Source organism: Lepidochelys kempii, chromosome 10 (genome assembly GCF_965140265.1).
Source record: "Lepidochelys kempii isolate rLepKem1 chromosome 10, rLepKem1.hap2, whole genome shotgun sequence".
In the NCBI taxonomy this organism is placed as follows: domain Eukaryota; kingdom Metazoa; phylum Chordata; order Testudines; family Cheloniidae; genus Lepidochelys; species Lepidochelys kempii.
This window is the reverse complement of record NC_133265.1, coordinates 77,063,676-77,083,404: the sequence shown is the minus strand read 5'-3', so window position 1 is coordinate 77,083,404 and position 19,729 is coordinate 77,063,676. Positions and strand designations below refer to the sequence as shown.

At 42.4% G+C, this 19,729-nt stretch overlaps 1 protein-coding gene across 4 annotated transcripts in view; it reads left to right on the top strand.

Moving 5' to 3' along the window:
- ADAMTS17 (ADAM metallopeptidase with thrombospondin type 1 motif 17) overlaps positions 1-19,729 on the top strand; it is a 256,604-nt gene that overhangs the window by 53,461 nt on the left and 183,414 nt on the right. For all 4 annotated transcript variants that reach the window (XM_073304276.1, XM_073304275.1, XM_073304274.1 and 1 more), the window contains exon 7: positions 1,449-1,492. In XM_073304276.1, coding sequence (XP_073160377.1) covers positions 1,449-1,492 — 44 coding nt within the window. The remainder of the gene's footprint in view (positions 1-1,448; positions 1,493-19,729) is intronic.

Sequence of the window (19,729 nt, the reverse complement as noted above, 5' to 3'; positions counted from 1 at the left end):
CTAGTACTGTTTGCCAAAGCGGGTTCCCAAGGGTGAGGCAAGGACAGTGGAGATGCTCTGATCCTTATTTGAATGTATGCAAACCTTATTTTAATTTTTTAAAAAATATTTGTGTTGTAACTTGGAGCATTCGCGATGGAGCATTCTTGTGATATTTTGATATTATTTAGATTAAAAGCTCCTGGGGGCAGTGGCCATCTCTTTGTTCTGTGTTTGTACATCATCTAGGACAGTCAGGTCTTAGTCTGACTTGGGCTTCTGGGTCTTACTGTGTCACAGACAGTGATGATGATGATCTGCTTCCTGTCCTGGTCAAACCCAGGAAGTACAGTGGGATGTGAAAAAGGTGGGAAAACCGGTTGATCGAACTCTTTTGAACCTGGTTAAAGGCTGTTGGTTGCTTCAAGTCTTGGATGAAAATTCAGGCTGGCTCGTATTTTATTTGAGTAGGTTTGTCTACCTCTAACCTGAATATTTTGTTTACTTTTCCCCCTTCTGCTTCCTCCTTTTGTTTTATTTCTGGCTCTTTCCCTTTTCTTCTTTTCTGTGTCTGTGGAGCAAAAATAAATATATATATATATATATATATATATATATATATATATATATATATATATATATATATATATATATATATATATATATATATACACACAGAATGAAATAGATTAAAAGGGGGAGAATTTGAAAGAGAACAGTTTTTACTGTGATTCCCACCAGGGATCTGGGACCCCCTGGGATGGGGGGGATGTGAGCAGTTTTTAGGGGGTCCCTCAAGCTGGGCCAGTGTTAGACTCGCTGGGGCCCAGGGCAGAAAGCAAAAGCCCCAGGCAGTTGCCCTGCTTGCTACCCACTAACGCTGGCCCTGGCTTTTATATGCGGAAACCAGTTGTTGTGGCACAGGTGGGCTCTGGAGTTTCTATAGCATGTCGGGGAGGTCTCAGTAAGAAAAAGATTGAGAACCCCTGATTCCGACACAACTTTGTTTTTCTAGGGCTCAGTCCTATATAACCATGTACAACGTCCGCTGATTTCTCCTCGCTTAGATTTAGATTATGCTGCAGGATTGCATGACGACGACTTCTTTTGAGCAGTACTGTGTGAACGTGAGTGGCCCAATTTTAGTCTAGGCTATTGACAAACTTTGTCATAGAAACATGTGGTTTCCTACTTCCTAATGTGGCAGTTCTCTCTTGCATGTTCGATCTTAAGAAGCCTAGGTTTGGCTTTGGATGTAGTGAGTACTGTAGTGGAACTATCAAAATAACTCTTGTCATCTTGAAAATAAGTCAGTGCTGTCATCATGTATAATACACAGCAGTTAAAGGACCTTGACTTTCCTGATAGCTGGGAATGTTTCAGAACTTTGGCTCATGGACCTCTGGTTTTCTCTAATCTGTTCTTGAGGCACAGCATACATCTGATTTGTGTTTTTATTTTCTTTTTAGGACAGATTTCTGCGTACACAAAGACGAACCCTGTGACACAGTGGGTAAGTCAGTGCAATTAGGAGGAGTATGTTTTAAATGCCAGCTACGTATTGAGATGATCAGCTCTCTGGACGATGCCTTTGACGCTTGGGTTTGTTCTCATGCTTCTGTTATTGTTATGAATGTGGCCATCATACAAACATGGATCATGCCTGGACTTAACAGCTGACAGATAATGCATACCAAGTGTCCTATATCTGCCCTTAATTGCCTACATAACATTCAGATCTAAATGGCAGTTACATTCCTGATGCCAGGCTTTGGCAAAGTGGGTATTTTTTCTGCCTTTTTTCTCTGTCTAATCTCAATCTATTTATGGGACCCCTGCCATCACTGGAGTATTCTATTGCCTCCCAAGTATCAAAAAACAGAAACATCCGTAACGATGTGTGTCTTCCTCCTTTCCTGGCCTGTAGGGGAAGGGTATGACAGAGAGAGAGAGAAAAGAAGGACCTTACTGAAGCAAAGCCAAATTAGAGATGGTCTTTCCCACCTCTAACTTCCAACTACATTTAATTGTGTCCCAGCCCTGGTTTTCCAATGGCAGGTGCCACTACACCCCACACCTTACATATTCCATAAGGCATCTCCGGCCCTCCAGTTTTTCTTTTATCGCCGCACTACCTGCTTTTGGAGGCCTAACTCAATATACTATCCATGATTATCATAGGTTTCAGAGTAACAGCCGTGTTAGTCTGTATTCGCAAAAAGAAAAGGAGGACTTGTGGCATCTTAGAGACTAACCAATTTATTTGAGCATGAGCTTTCGTGAGCTACAGCTCACTTCATCGGATGCATACTGTGGAAACTGCAGCAGACTTTATATACACACAGAGAATATGAAACAATACCTCCTCCCACCCCACTGTCCTGCTGGTAATAGCTTATCTAAAGTGATCATCATGCTGGTAATAGTGTAAAGAGTTGTCACTTTGGATGGGCTATCACCAGCAGGAGAGTGAATTTGTGTGGGGGGGTGGAGGGTGAGAAAACCTGGATTTGTGCTGGAAATGGCCCAACCTGATGATCACTTTAGATAAGCTATTACCAGAAGGAGAGTGGGGTGGGAGGAGGTATTGTTTCATATTCTCTGTGTGTATATAAAGTCTGCTGCAGTTTCCACAGTATGCATCCGATGAAGTGAGCTGTAGCTCACGAAAGCTCATGCTCAAATAAATTGGTTAGTCTCTAAGGTGCCACAAGTACTCCTTTTCTTTTCATGATTATCATGTGATTTGTTTACAGATTTGCTTCAAAGTCCAGCTGCCTTTGCCCCAGTTTCTTTATTCCAAGTGAATTCTGGTTTTGTCATCCGTTCCAGCAGGTCTCAGACTGAGCTCAGTCTCTGGAAGTTGGGGACAACACCGTAGTTCGTGCTAACAGAGAGAAATAGCTGGGGAGGGTTGGCTTGGGGGAAGATAACTTTAAACATTCTTCAGTAGGAGGTCTGAGACTGTTGTGAAACTCACGTCTCAGAACACAGATTCTTCCGTATGTGTGGTGTGGAGAATAATCATAGGGGATAAAGGAAGTAAACATAATTGAAAAATATATACATTCTTTGTTCAAATATTAACAAGATCTGTGCCATGTCTCCAGACTTTCCAGTGGGAATTCTTTACAATGTGCTTATTCTCTCCAAGCCCAGTGGAAAACATCCTTCCGCTAAGGAAGTATTTAAGCTGAGTACCTGAGTCCGGATGTGGCTCCGGCACAGTACATGGTGATCTCTGCGCAAAAATAAAGCTGATGGAAGACACATGCTACTGCTTAACAAATGCTTACTGTGTTCAAATCTCTTTCCTTGTTTAAAGTCTGCATTAATGAGGATCCATGTTCAGGAATTCTCTTTCCACATACAGTCTGGCTGAGGAAATATGATGATGTCTTTTCTGTTCTTGCAATAGCTGCGTAGTTTCTCTCTCTCTGGCCCAATGGGATTCTTGTAGAGGTAGTGGAAGATAGGGTGGTAAATACCACATTTGTTTCCTATTCTTTCCAGTGCAGCATTTCCCAACCTGGTAGAAGTTGAGCACATATTCAAGAAAATAAAACCAGTGCTGCCCCCTCCGCATAATCATCTTAATCTATTTATCTTCCATGCCCCACTGGCTAGCTCTTCCTTCCTCGCCCTGCAGCGTATCCCAGACTTTGGGAAATGGTTGTGCAGATCTTTGTAATATGATGCATCTTCTCCTCTGTTACGTGCCATGGTGAACACTGAAATCATTAACAATGTTGACATTTAAAATGCCATCACTGGCATCCAAGTGAATGCCTAGTGAAATGAATGAGACAGTTTGGATCTCTGGGAGCTGCAGTTTCAGGCTCTCTGCAAACTCAGGTGGATACCTCAGCATTGAATTTTGTAGGTTTTCTTTGAAATGAGATCTAATGAAAGCTAAGATGTTAGAGAACAACTGAGGTATCTGTCTTCCCATCAGCCTGGCGTCCATTTATGCTCCCTACTTTGGGAAATGCCGCTCAAGTGGTAGGATGTGGAGCTGAAAGGGTGTGAGTCACTTCTCTGCCCATCTGTTCATCATCTGCCTTGATTAGGATTATCTGATTGAGTTATAACACAGTGGTGCAGTATGCATTTTGAGACTGCCATGGTTTGAGGAAGTATCATTTCTAAGGCAGAACTGATTTGATCGGTCTGAGTAAATTTTTCATCCTTGTACTGAAAGGGGTACATCCTAAACAATATGATGAAGTTTCTTGGTGGCTTGGCTGCCCCAAAGATTTTTGTTTATCTAGAGATCGCGATCTACCTTTTCTATAGATAAACTTGATCAATTAGTGATTTTTTCCCCCTTGGCAGTTTATATAAGCTCCCTATCCCTCTCTTCACAAAAGGTGTGGTGGTTTAACCCTAAGATTTGTCTTTATTTGCAAAATTCACCCCAATGTAACCCGTGCATATCAGGGAAGTTACACGAGTAATTAAGTTGTCCTTGTGTTGTTTGTGTGTGGTGGATCAGGAGTCATTGCAGAGGAAGAATAAACTACGGTAATGTTCTTCTACTTCAATACAAGGCTCACCGTTTCAAATAGCAGCATCTGTGTTCAATTCCTACGCAGTGATAGTGGCGATTCCACAGTTTCCCCTGCTGTTCAGAGTAGGAAGTAGTTGCTATGTCTCAGGCACCAGTATGCAAGAATTGTTGACTTTTTCAGTGGCCACCGTTATGTGCATTGAAAGTATATTAAATGAAGTTATTACATTTAGCTGATCTTGATATGGATATATTTGGATCTGTCTACATTGCATCTGGTTTTGTTTTCTAATTCTTATGTGATCAATCACAGTTATGTTTAAATGATGGTGTTCATGGCCGTTCCTGAAACAGGAGTCGCTGTGTGATGTTCCCTGGCCTGTGTTATGCTGCTGATGAGTCCAGGTGATCATCATGGTGCCGTTAGGCCTTAAGTTCTGTGAATCTATGAAAGCAGCTCAGTCACTGAGCAGACATCCCCTGCACCTGGCAACCCTGAGCCCGAGCAGATCCCTTCACCATGCTTTTAGTGCTACGTTCTCATTCTCTTAGGGCTTGTCTACATGGTGGGGCAACCTGCTCCATAGGGGTGTGATTTCTAAAGCACACTCATGCATTGTACCTTAATTGGTCCGTGTACACCTGGCTGGTGTGCTCTAAAGGTTCCTAGTGCACTTTAACATAGTATGGTTTCAAACAGGAAGCTGCCACGGTCTGGGTGGCCTACCGAGTAGGTAGAGCAGGCCCTTGCCTGGCAGTCGTGGCTGCAGTTCAGCTCGATGGCAAGCGTAGATCCGGGAGTCCAGTACCGATCTGAGAGTGAAACGAGTCAGGATTGAGGAGCCAAGCCAAAGGTCAGAGTCTGAGTCAGAATCAGGGCAGGGAGGCAAGGACTCAACTGAAGCAGGTCACGAAGCACAACCATTTGGAGAAGGGTTGTTGGGCCCAGCTGAGCTTGCTGGGTTGCCTAGCGATGAGGCTGGCAGCCGGTTGTGCTCCTGACAAGCACTACGTTGAAGCGCACTAGGCAAGCTTTAGTGCACACCAGCAGCATATACCCAGATCAATTAACATGCAACCTGTTGGTGTGCTTCAGAAATCCCCCACTCCCGCCCCCATAGGGCACGTTATCCCACCGTGTACCACCACTCACTTTTCTAATTTGGCTTTAAATTTAAAGAACAAGGTCTCAGCAGAAGCATGCATCATTTTTGCTGCTTCTCTCACCCCCCCCCCCCCCAGTAATTTCAAAAGATTTGATTTGGTTGTTAAATTGCAGAATTAAGAAAAAAAAATGTAATTAGCTTTTCAGAGGCCATTTGCTCTTCTGCAGGGCTGGATTAACCCATCACTGGGCCCTAGGCAAACATACATTTCTGGGCCCCTAGCTTCTAATTTGAATAATAATACATTTCAGGGATGTTCCCTCCATTACATGCCACTGCAGTTAATGCCCATCCCAGCCAGTTCACATCCTTGGAGAAGGAAGTGGTTTCTTTATCCAGTGTTCTCCTTAGCTCTACTGGGAATGGCTACATGAGTCTCAGTTCTGTGAGGACTATCTCTGCCCGCTCTTCCACTGGGGCGGATTTGTGTGCCAACTGAAAGAACTTCACTTGCTTCAGTGAGTGGCATGGCAGCCTGGCACAATGCCACTTAAATTTGGCTCGGCTGCCCAAATTTGAGTGGCGTTGTGACCCCGTGCACCAGGTCGCAACGCCACTCACTCATTTGAGTGAAGTTCTTTCAGTTGGCATCAGTAAAAACAACCCCCCAAAAATGAAAAAAGCACACCACCAGTGCACCATTTTCAGCCTCCCTCATGAATTTGGACTCAAGGCACCTGCCTAGTTTGCTTATGCGTTAATCCGGCCCTGCCCTTCTGTCATTAAAAGACGTTTTTACATAAGTACACAGTAGTGATCGTCTTGGAATAGATCATTGGTCCATCTAGCCTAATGTACATCATACTATCTTGTGTATGATATTGGCCAGTATTTCATAATGCACTACCATGTTATGTATAAGGGAAGAGGCTTCTTTCTGCTGTCAAGTGGCAATCAGTTAATGCCCTGAAGCATGGGGATTGATACTACTGATGCAGAGAGAGTAGGGAGTTCAGAGTCTGGACACCTGATTTCTCTTCCCAGCTCTGACCCTGACTCACTGTGTGACCTTTGGCAAGGTCACTTAACCACTGAATGCCTCAGTTTATCTCTGTTAAATGAGGATTTTAATCCACACCCCACAGGAGATCATGTGGCTTAATCAATTAACATATAAAATGCTATAATATCCCTGGCTATAAGGGACAGTACAAGCCCAAAGTCTAATGTTGCCCAGGTATGTTTAAGGGCCTATGTAAAGAGTGCATACTGTTACATAAAGTACTACGTTTGCTACAATAAGTAGGCACAGCAGTAAGAAGAAAAGGAGGACTTGTGGCACCATAGAGACTAACAAATTTATTTGAGCATAAGCTTTCGTGAGCTACAGCTCACTGCATCGGATGCAGTGTTGATAACAATGGGTTATGAGTAGTAACTCCTTAATTTCTGTACTTTTGTGGCTGCCGTGGAAGTAGAATTGCTGATTGTGGGAGGATTGGGGCCCATACAGTTGTTTGACAGTAGGTCTATGCAATTTAAATAAGTTACTAGAGGGCCCCATTTGAGCTTGAGGAGATCCAAATATTATCCCTAATGAAAAAACTTCCTGGAACTTCTGCCTGCCATGCAGATGCAGAGAAAAAGAAAGCAGCAGCAGGAAGTTTGTATTTATATTCTGGCAGAGGCTTGTCGCTCACGCCAAGTGCTCGGGGGACCGAGTTCAAGTTTTCTTGGCCCAGCTGCCATGGTAGTGTTGAAGGTTACATAATGGCTGAAATGAGCTCAAAAGTGGTGAAAATGTGGAGGTATTATGGCTTTGTGGGATAATACCCTGAGGCTGAATCCCTTTTATTTTGGAAGTAGCCTGTCGCAGCTCACTACCCATAGCTGGCCTAAGAACAGATGGCTTTTAAAAGGAGGAGGGAAAAAATAATAAACCCACATGCAAGACAATTCCATTAATAATGTTTCAACAGCGTGGCCGGTAGGACTTCCAGCACCCTCTGGGATTGAAGCAGAGGAGGTTTGCGTTATACAACACAGCCTTCCCTGTTGACACAAACCACTTCAGCAGTTTGCAGGCTGCTGCATCTCTTGTGATGTGACTTTAAGCAGGTCTACTGTTTCCTGCAAAAAAAAAAATCTCCGTTCCAGCTGAGCCGCCTTCAAGCCAGCCAAACTGAGAGTTCAACGTCTAGCTATTAATATCAGACTGACGCTTGGAGCCCTGCGCGTTGTCAGAATCCAACCTCTCTGTGACATAAGCAGATTGAGAATGCCCCTTTCGTTGGATATTTCCATCGCTCAGTGCCAAATAAGCCGCTTTATGGTTAGTTCGGAATGAGCCTGACTATTTCAGACTTAAAGCTTTGCCTTGACTCCGCACTGTGCGCGTCACCCCGGATCCAAGCCGAAGCTTCCATTGACTCAGTTAATAATAAAAAGTGAGGGCAAAGGAGAAGCATGAAATGGAAAATAAGAGTCTTGCTTAAATCTCCTTAATTATCCTGATTGAAAATGTCTTTACCTCCAGCTCGGTCACGTGTCTCCCCCTGCCCCTCTGTGGCTTGGTTCTGGAGAGGGGAGCGCTGTATGTGCTCTCTCCTAACACCCATCTTTCTCCAGCTCTTGTTGACAGTGAGGCAGTGTGGCCTGATGGATCAGGCACTGGAGTGGGACTCTGGAGACTGGGGTTTCATTCCTGGCTCCAGTACTGGCCTGCCAAGAGACCACTTCCCCTGTTTGTGCCTCGGTTTCCCTCTCTGTACAATGGAGATAATAATCCTCAGCTCCTTTGTAAAGTGCTTAAGGAACAGTATGAAAAATGCTATATATGTGCTAGATGGTATTGTTCTGTGGAGGCTTCGTGTTCCCTCTCCTGATAGCGCCACTCCTTAGGAGAAGTTTTCTGTTCCCACACCCGTCTGCTTGCTTGTGTGTATATATATATATATATGTGTGTGTGTGTGTGGTCGGTCTCCTTGGGGTCCCCACTAGCACATAGTTCAGGACTATGCCTGGATGATGCAAAGACGATGCTGATGCATGTCTTTGATTAAGCAGAGTCCTTGCATTAAACCTCAGATAGTTGGTACTTGCATTTCTTGCATCATCCTTGACCGTTTGCTGGTTCAATTAGGTTCTGCATCTTCTCTCTTACCCACAGCAAATGACAGTTCTGAGCTTGCTGCTACCTCTTTTGCATTTTGTGTTTCTGGAGCTTCCTTTTTACTTGGTACTGATTCTAACTCCCTAACTCTCCCGTCGGAATCTCTCATCAGGTATGATTAATCCCCTAGGAGTGGGAAAGACCTATTTGGTATGGCATGAGTGGAAAAGAAAAGGCATCCTCACATTAAAAGATCTTTTCGATAATTGTTCAAGTTGAGAATTTCTGCAAATTCCGGGCAGGGTGGTGGTAATTTGATGGCAGAATAAACAGAAATACCTGCACCTTAAAACAACCCACTAGAGAAGTGATGCCTGTCTTTAGATGTTGTCTTGTTGCCATTTAAATCAAACACACTATATAGTAAGCCCAAAATAAAGGGTCTCCTGAAAGGGACTGTGTCAGGTTGATTAAGGCTTGTAAAAAACATGGGGCTTCATTCTCCTCTGACATCTCTCTTTTTTTAGTTGGTTGTGACTGTGTAAAGCACTTTGTCAGTGAAAATCCCAGGATTCAGGGCAATGAGGAATCACGCTGGTTTTACTGAACTGACATGAGCAGCTGTGCAATTCAGTTCAAACTTTTCCTTTTGATTTAAATATTCCCTCTGCAATGTTTGCAACCTAAACAATACAGAATGGTGCTCGTGTTCAATATTCTCCCACTACCATCTCCGCCACCATTGGGTTTTTTTGTTTGTTTGCATGCCACATCTTATGTGGGAAGACCTTTCACTCCTGCTCATCAGGCATCAATCTCTCCCCTTCCAAATCCCTCCTAAAATCTTACTACTTTCATGCCAAGTGAGTTTAATACAAGATTACAGACATTTTAACGAAAACATGGAGATGTGCACAGACCCCGACCAAGTACCATTTGATCCTCCTGCTGTGACCTTTGTCCTTTCTCACCTTGTTCTCTTGCTCACTCCACTTCATGTTACACTTATTTGTAGCTTCATGTTTATGATTTCAGTGGGGCTTCTTACATGTAAAGCTAAACCACGTGTGCACCTGTTTACAGGATCATGTCTTAAGTCACTAGCTATTTGGGCCAGGGACTTTGGGTGAAATCCTCGCTTCCTTGAAGTCCGGGTGTGTTGCCATTGACTTCATTTGGGTCAGGATTTTAGCTCTTCTATTTTTGTTTGTTCTGTGATGCACCCAGCATGCTTTTGGCTGCTGTAAAATTAAGTGGCCAAGGTTTTGATAAAGTGACTAGATGCCTCTATTTTTGGGTGTCTGAGATACCTTCAAAGGGCCTGATTTCCAGAGGATGCTCAGTACTTTCTGAAGCTCAGTCAGTCCCCTTCGAGGTATCGCAGTTTGGGCACCCAAAACCATTGATTTGCTTTTGAAAATCTTGTTCAGTAATGGTACTTAAAGGCCGGAAAGTGAAACTAACTAGAAAAAAAAGTGAAACTGACTAGTCTGTTTTCACTAAAACAAGAGAAATGCAAAAATTAAACAAAAATAACCTAGCTGCTGGTATACTGGTATAGCTCTCTTTCCAGACTGTAAAAATAGAAAAGAAGTCAGGTATGCCAGATGAAACAAACTGCATATTTACTGTCAAATACCTCAGCCCTTTTCACTGATTTATGTGTAAATGTAACTTGTTGAGTAGAGGGCTGACTTTATTTTGCAGGGACCTTGTTTTCTCTTTACTGCTGTGGAAATTGGAGTGTTTGAATTTTATTTATTTTTTTAAATTTGTCTTGCAGCTCAGTAGTCTTGTTTAGTTTTGTCTTCAATGGTGTATGTGTCTGTATCACACCTTCTACCTTCATTTTTCTCTCTGGCCCTTTGGGATGTATGCCGTGGATTCATTTGGATCAGCGCTCGAGTCCTTAATAAAGAAGTGCTGGAATGCAGTTCCAATGCTTCCAGAGGGCCAGAACAGCATTCCTGCTCCCAAAAAAGTGCTGGAACGGTGTTCCAAAGCATTCCAGCGTGACTCAAGCCCTGATTTGGATAAAGAGACACTTGCTGCTACCGCACGTACCAGCGCGCGGCCGCTCTTGCTTGAGAGTGTCGTTCAGCAGCACTGCGGTCGATTTCTGTGTAAACCCAGTCAGGCAAGCAGTTGGATGTGTAAGGTGAAGTATATATGCTCGTCTCCCAGGGTTCTTTTTCTTTCCTGGAACAGGCAGTTTGTGTACTTTGGATTCACCTGCCGGACAGTTAGAATTTGTGAATTTTAGTTTTGGCTCCAGGTTAGTTCCCTGAATGGATTAATATTTTGATTAGAGCTGACTTCTAGAACATTGCCTGAGCACCATGACTTCACTGACGGCTGCATTCCATTTCATCACAATATATAGAAACCTGCTGTTTATCTCTGAAAGCCGTCAGTTGCATATGCAGTCAGACAAGCTGAAGGCAGGGCCTAATTGATGTCCAGCTAGCACATCATGCCAAACAAATGTCAGGAAGAGCTCTGGAATCACTCCCAGCTACTGTATGTGTGAAGCTGAGAAGTCTTTGAGGCAGATGTGAGTAGAATAACTTCAGTACATTAGGCCTGAAGGCAGAGCATTCCAGGGAATGGATTATAACTACAGACTTTTATCTATGTTTTGGTGTTTTGTATCATTTTATGCCATTTGTCTCCAAAGTCAATTTCCATGTTCACGGAGATTGGTCATTGGTCACGGAGACTGTGTTTTTTAAATGCTGCCTGCTATGGATGGAATTCACCAACCCCTTGTGGCTCTACCCTCATTAATTTCCTTCCTTAAGGTTTGCTCCCTTCTGGGATGCTCATAAGAAGTAAATTAATAACATTTAAAAACTAAAAGGCTGTGCCTTCCTCTGGATTTCCTAGTGTGTCCTGTCTGCACTGTTCCTCTTTTGTGTTGTTAGCCTTTGAAAACAGGGATGTGTTCATTTTATACAGTTCCACGCACTCTGTTAGTGCTTCATAAATAATCCAACATTTGCCAGCAGTATAAAAGACCATAGAGGCCCCAAATGAGATCCTGGCCCCTTTCTGCTATGCGCTGTACAGACAGAGTAAAAGAGAGTTCCCTGCCTTGAAGAGCTTACAATTGAAATAGACAAAGGGTAGAAGAGAAAAACGAGGCATGTAGAGGTGAAGTGATTTGCCCAAGGGGATGCTGCAGGTCAGTGACAGAGCTGGGAGTAGAACTCTGATATCCTGACTTCCATGAGAGACCCTGCCCTCCCAATAGAAATCACACCTGTTTTTAAAAAAAAATCTAAATAGTAATGTCCTCTCAGTCCCTGCATAATGCAGCACAGATCTCACAAAACAGGTTCTTCAGTTCAACACGTTAATGATTCAATTCCCCGGCAGGTCAAAGTCTTACGTCTGTCCCTTCCCACCCCTCGTCTTTATGTACATCTTTATTTTCATGGTTCACCCTGTCAATCAGCCATAAGCTGAAGGCATCATTTGCTGTTTAAGAAGAACGATGCATTTATATTTGAAAATCATCTGAGTTTTTTTCCTCTCATGTCAGACATACATGGTTCTTATCCAGCTGACTGCTTTTTGATGTCTTTATCCTTTGCTGGCTTGAAAACATTTCAGGTATCTTCTGTTGTTTTATATGCCCTGTAGCTTTAAAAAAAACAAAACCCAAGCTGTGTAAAAACATGTGTATGTAGCAGTGTAATAAGATATGGACATTTCTATGGTTCTGTGATTGCATTCATCTTAACACTTGCTCCACTGGATAATCAAATAGAAGCATTTCAAGTTGCACACATGATATGTAATAGTAACAGAAGGAAATGAAGTACAATTGCAAATTGTACTTGTACATTTGTTTTGTCTTATAGCTGCCAAGATAAATACGTTTTTGAGATTAAGGTTAAAGTAAAGGAGAGATGAGACTTCATCAGTGATATACCAGGAAAAATAGGTTAGCATGATAAGAAAAAGAAAAAAGGATTATTATACACCTGATATAGGTTGGTGGGGAAAACTGCCCAGGAAAATGAGCCGAGAACTGGAGTAAACTGATCTTTATTTTTTAACCTTTGGTGTAATACATATGATATGATCACATTTCAAAGGCTTATATCTTAGTGTGGGAGGGAGAATTTCAAAGGCGCCCCATTGACTTGCAATGGGAGTTGGGTGCCTAACTGTATTCTGTCTTTGAAAATCTCTCCCTTGTTTGTCAACCTATTGAACTTGCTTTTAATATGAAGGGTACTACAGTCCATGGCTTTGTCACCATTACAAGTTAAGAAACTAAACCGCTTCCAAACGCCATGATTCCGAGTATAATGTGATCACCAGATAGGATCAGGAAGAAGTAAGTTGAGTGGTATAGTATTGCATCATTCAGTATATTCTGATTTTTTCCTCACCTTCCCCATAGCACTGTGCATAAGCCATGGTCAGAGAGTGATGGTTTCCCATCAGCTTTTAAGCAAAACTCATCCATTTCATTTGTAAATTTGGCTTCTTGCAGAGGTGATTCAGCTATGAGCACGTATGGCATATTCTATTCCAGCTCTTTCAATAGAATTGTAAGGACAAACTTTTCAAAAAATGGTTGCTTCACAGCAGGTATCAATCATAGAATCATAGAATATCAGGGTTGGAAGGGACCCCAGAAGGTCATCTAGTCCAACCCCCTGCTCGAAGCAGGACCAATTCCCAGTTAAATCATCCCAACCATCCCATTTGTCAAGCCTGACCTTAAAAACCTCTAAGGAAGGAGATTCTACCACCTCCCTAGGTAACGCATTCCAGTGTTTCACCACCCTCTTAGTGAGAAAGTTTTTCCTAATATCCAATCTAAACCTCCCGCACTGCAACTTGAGGTATAATTCGGTGTTTGCTGGAGTTCATGAGTGGGATAACACCTTAGGTTGGAGGGCTAAGGCTATGAACAATTTTGTCTTTTTTTACATTTATTTTTGATTTTGTGATCTGGACCAACATTGATATCTGTGAATGCAGCTTATATACATATAATAGAGAGAGCTAAGATATCTAAGAAATTCCAGGAAATTAGATTCACCACCTATTAGATTCACCACTTTGAATTAGACTTCCAAGATCTGTCAATGTGGGTGCAGGAGTCTTTCTCCACTTGTCTTATTTCAGGTTCACAGCCTTATGAGGTATGGCTCTTGGTCTGAAGCAGGTTAGCTAGTCTTTTAACTTTACAATAGGATAATTGATGTGTGTTGATTTTTAAAGAAAGCAAGCCCCCCTCAACCCATCAGCTGTCTTTCTCCTTACTTTTTCTTTCAGTGCGGTTTCAGAAATACTAAAGACCTTTGTGTTTTGCTTAGCTTGGAATTAGCCTTGTGTTTGTACTTTAGTTTGTGGTCATGAGCAGTCAGCAGGTTCAAAACACTTGTTGGCTTTGTGCGGTTGCCCCGTTGGTGTCATATAGTTTTGTTCAGCCACTTTGACTGATCTGTTTGCACTAAGTCTCCCTGTGCCCATAATTAGACTGCTGTGTACATGTTAACATTCTGCTGAGCAACTGTTTTAGTAACGTAATCCACCGAGCCCTTGTGCATACAGTAAAATTAGCACGGTAGTAAACAGGTATTATGTTGCAGCTACTTAAAATAATGGCTTTTTCTTTTGGTCCCAGTCCGTGTGGGAAAACCATACAGACCCATATATTCACTTTTAGGTTAAAGATCTGCTGTAAAAACTACAATCAACCTTTGTTTTTCTGATGTGACAGGAAAGCTAAGAGATGGAAGTTAGATTTTCTTTAGCATTTACATTTAAACAGGATGCTAATCCATTATATGTTCCTCATATCTGATATCATTCTTTCACTATTGCTGATCTCTGAGAACTTTTTGAGAGGCAGTAATTGCATGGTTTTGTGTGCTTCTTAATATCCGGCATGGGTCTGTTCTCATGAACATGTTTTGTGTGAAAAATCTTCAAACTATTGGTTTCAGAGTAGCAGCCGTGTTAGTCTATATCCGCAAAAAGAAAAGGAGTACTTGTGGCACCTTAGAGACTAACCAATTTATTTGAGCATAAGCTTTCGTGAGCTACAGCTCACTTCATCGGATGCTTACAAAGCACTTTACATCATCAAGGAACTTGAGAAACTTTAATCCCTACATCCCACCTGTGAAATAGCATTTTAGAGTTCTTTTGGCCAGATATACATGGCATTCAGCTAAGCAATTGGTGCTGCAGGTAATGCTTTTATGTGCCATGAATGTTTTGCAGTCAAGTCCAAAGCTGTTCTTGTATTTTCACTAGAATCCACAAAGAAGTTGAAAGTCACAAGTCTGTGAGGTCTAAGGCCCTGGTTCAGCAGAGCACATGAGCACACATTTAAGTCCAGCCGTATTCAGTACGGTGCTTAAGTGTTGTCCTTAATAGAAATGCTTTCCTGAATATGGGTTTAAGGACCCATAAACGAGACAGGTTGTCTAGGACTATTTGAAGTCAGTCAGTATGTTGGAACTGTGAGCACTGGAATAAGCCTGCCTGTTGTGAACATTTGCTCTGGGCTGCTGGTTTCGTGAAGTTGCAATCTTTCTTCTTTAGAAGAATAGAGCTGCGTGCAGCATTCTATTTATGTTTGGGGCCAAGTCAGTGTTGTTTGGGTAAGCATCTCACTCAACATCAAATGAAGAATGCAGTCAAGAAATAGCCAGCTGAGTCGTTTGAAGTGTGTAACGAGTGTAATTCTGTTCTTTCTTACCGTGGTTTAACACTGGTGCCAATCCATTGTCTTCATAGGAGCCATTCATGATTCACACAGATGCAAGTCAGCTCAGAATCAGTGTCCATATAATATGTATCCTTGATCAGATGTAGTCTGCTGTTTTCAACTAGTCCATGTACAGTATTCAAGGCTGGGAGCTTACAGGAGAGGGACAGCTGTGTCTTTTCCTTTCAAAGAGGATAAGTTGCCTTCCCACCCCCTAAGTCCAATAACTAATAACATTTCAGCCTCTCCTCTCTGCTCTGGTGCTGTTTTCCTTTTTCTCTGGAATTCTTCATTCTGCCCCATCTAGTCTCTGCACATGGTTTGCTCTCTCACTTAGCACCTCCCCATTTCCCTCTCAAGAGCAGAACGCAGAAATGCAGCACTCAGCACAATCCTCTTGCACGTTTGCACTTTCTCAGCAACTCTGGTAATACCTGTTTGAAACGGATGAATGGGAGCTAATCCTTTGAGGGGACTATCTCAGAGCTCTCTGTATCTTGCAGAACTGGGTCCTAAATTTGTGTGTCTAGTTAGTTTCAAACGGCTGCAGTTGGTACCATCAGGGAAGCACTGTGATGCAGGGGCACACCTATAATTGCACTTATGGTTAATTCTATGGGATTTTCTTGTCTGGGTGACTGACTTTAAAACAAACCAACCAACCATGAGGCCTTGGAAGAGGGGGACATTTCCACAATCCTGTGCTCAGTTTAAACCCCTGTGAGAGAGAACCATGTGCTCATAGCAGGTGTCGAAACTGTATCTATTCCTGATTGCTTTGCTGTCTTTTTCTTCGCACAGTGGACAGATTTCCTATGTTGAGTCCTTGGGTAGGTGGTGCCAGGGGAGTAAGTAGTATTTGAAGGATCAGACGGTGATCATTTTTATCATTTATTTTGGCTCATGTGGGCTGTAATAATTTTGATTTATGTCAGTGGAGCTCAGTTCATCAGTTGCCACAGGATCCCAAGTGGTGGTCTTGAGTTCTGCAAAGGTAGCTTTGGGCCATCAATGCTTGAGAAGTTGTGAGGGTTCATGCTTCCTGGGAGATATCTGGTATTCTTATAAGGCCTGAATTGTGCAGGATTGTTGGAAGTGCTGAATGCTTCTTTGGGCTAGTTAAGTTCAGAAACATAAAAACTCTTTTAAATAATACTATGAATGTCCTTAAACATCCATCAGTGTAATAGCATCATTCATATTCGTATTCTGGTCGTGACTAGAGTCACCAGATGAGATGAGAGCCCCATCATGATAGGAGCTGTTCAAACACATAGTAAGAGATGGTTCCTGCCATGAAGAGCTTTCAGTCTAAATAGACAAGACTGCCAAAGAAGACACCCCAAAGACTAATAGACAAGACGGCCCAAAGAGAGGAAGGAGAGGTATAGAGAGGGGAGGTGATTTGCCCAAGATCACACATCAGGTCAGTGACAGATTCAGACGCTCCTGAGTCGGAGTCCTGTTCCCTATCTGCTGTGCCGTTGTGTAAAGGGAGGGAAACACAATATCTGATCCAAATAGCACTAAACTTTGGGATATATGACTGTAATGAACTACCACCCAGGGTTGTTAACAGGAATGGATCTCAGGACTTTCACCGTCAAAAGCACGTTTCTCCATGATTTGCGGTAGCTGTAATAGGTCTTATCCTTGATGTGGACCATCCATTAGAGTAAGACCCACAACACTCAACTAGTGTGTTATACAAAATCCGCATTGGAGTTTTGCTAAGGATCCTCTATGGCCTATCATGTCATTATCAGCAGACCCATCAGGAATAATGGGTACAGGAGTTGGTGTGTGTGCAATTCAATACAATTCATTTCAATGGTGGTGTCTTTCAGCTGGTTCTGAAATATTCATTCAGAATCTCTTCTCATCGTCGCTCTGGTTTGATAGATGGGAGTAAGAAACAAGGGCCAATGTTTTCATATTTGGATACCTAAATCTGTATTTCTATATCTGGGAAAGTGGCCAGCTTTCAGAGATGATGAGAACCCACAACTCTGGATGGCCGCATTTTGGTCTAAAATCTGAATGAGAAGAGCCCTGGCAAATTCCAGCCTTGTGGAGACAGGATCTAGATAAAAGAAGTAATGAAAGATCATGAGGCAATGGACAGTTAATGGGCATTTTCCAAAGCCCACTGAAGTCAGTGGAAAGACATCCATTGATTTCCATGGGATTTGGATCAGGACTATAGCGAGTATGGTGACTGGCACAATCAGATCGGGTGTAATACGCATTCAGCATATTTTTTTGTGTATGCCGAGAAGCTGTTTATGTTGCCATTAATCCGGTGGATTTGTTGGGGAAATGCTAGGCATTTCATCACATGGGATCCAACATAGGCCACTGCAACTGGGCAGCTTAGCAAACCTGTGCAAAAAAAACAAACCCCGTCTGCCTATCATGAATTTGCAGCTGTTTAATCTGCAAATCAGAAAGATGCTGCTATCACTCAGGTGGCTAGTCACTTACATGTGGCTCATTGATAGAGGGGAGCTCTGCTAAACAAAAAACAGATCCAGGGCATGGTTTTGGACTGGGATACATAGATGCCTCTGCGCTTCCTGAAAGAGTTCTATACCTAAGCGTATGTGAGTAGGAAAGGCACTTTCCTTTTCTGTTCACATATATGCTGGTACGTGTGCAATTGGACAGGCTTAAAAACTGGATCTGTGCTGCTTTTAATGCAGAAGCATCAAGTAGTAGTGGATGCATGTGTGAGTGAACGTGTCATATTAGCATTCTGTAAGGTATCTTGACAATGGATTTCCTCTGGTGATAGTTACAGGTGCTGTACCCTAGTGAATGTGACAGAAACTTCGGTTTTTTGAGCCTCACTTGCTCTCTTATCTACAGTCTAAACAGATTGTTTATAAAAGCCTCAGGGCTGGGACTGTGTCTTGACTTGTGTGTGAGAGGCACCAGGAACTCTTTCCAATGCTTTCAATAATAGCAATTATATCAGTAGTTGTTCAAATCTGTGTTTTCTTTTACAGCAGTTTGAGATGGAGCTCGTGAGACTCCATTTTTTTATGAGAAGAGAACGTTCTTACTGGCTCTTGAGAAATTTTCTATCTGATTTTTAAGTATAAGGTTATATGAAGCCTGCATTTTGTTTTTAAATGGTTAGAGAGCTAGAAGGCTAATACATGAGGTGAATATCCTATTGAAAATTTCTCTACCAATTGTTTAGTTCAGTGGCTCTCAACCTTTCCAGAGTATTGTACCCCTTTCAGGAGTCTGATTTGTCTTGCGTACACCCCAAGTTGAACCTCACTTAAAAACTACTTGCTTACAAAATCAGACATAAAAATACAAAAGAGTCACAGCTGACTACGACTGAAACATTGCAGACGTTCTAATTTTTACCATATCATTCTAAAATAAATCGATTGGCATACAAATATTGTACTTACATTTCAGTGTATAGTAGATAGAGCAGTGTAAACAAGTCATTGTCTGTATGAAATTTTAGTTTGTACTGATTTCGCTAGTGCTTTTCATGTAGCCTGTTGTAAACCTAGGCAAATATTTAGATGAGTTGATGTACCCCCGGAAGACCTTTGTGTACCCCCAGGGATACGCATACCCCTGGTTGAGAACCACTGGTCTTGTTCTCTAGTGGAAAAGATGCAGTATCCCCTTTTATGTAATAGTCACGATTGTTCATTACTACTATTTTATTTACGTCAGTTCCGTACAGAGCACAAAGTAAAAATATTCCCTGCCCTAAGGGATCAGAGTCTACAATAAGAAGTGATCCACTGGGGAAACCCAGACGAGTATACCTTACAGTTAGTGGGGTTTTCTCTTAGTCTTATAGTTTTACTGTAGCCTCCCTTCTTGCGGACATGGTGGAAGCAGTGAGTCTTGGGAGGGATTTGAAAGAGAGGTGGGTCATGCCTTGTTGAAGGAAACAGATTCAGCTTGAAGGAGATTGTGTGATACACAGACCAAAGCAAGTGCCCCAAAGTTACAAATGAGAAGGAATGCAGTGTAATTGCCCCTTGCTGGGGCTATTCCCAAATGGTAGATGTGCTATAGTAATCCTCAGTGGAAGCCTGAGGGGTCTTTATTTTTAGATAGATCTATTCAAACATCCTCCTCGCCACTTGGAAGAGTTGAGCATAGTCTTGGCTTATATTTAATGCTTCTGTGACTAGACAGTGCCTCCCTCTATCCAGTTGGTGAGCAGTGCTGTGTGTCATTGAAACCTATGGACGTACTTGCCTACCTGTTCACTAATGGAAGGGTTGTAAAATCTAGCC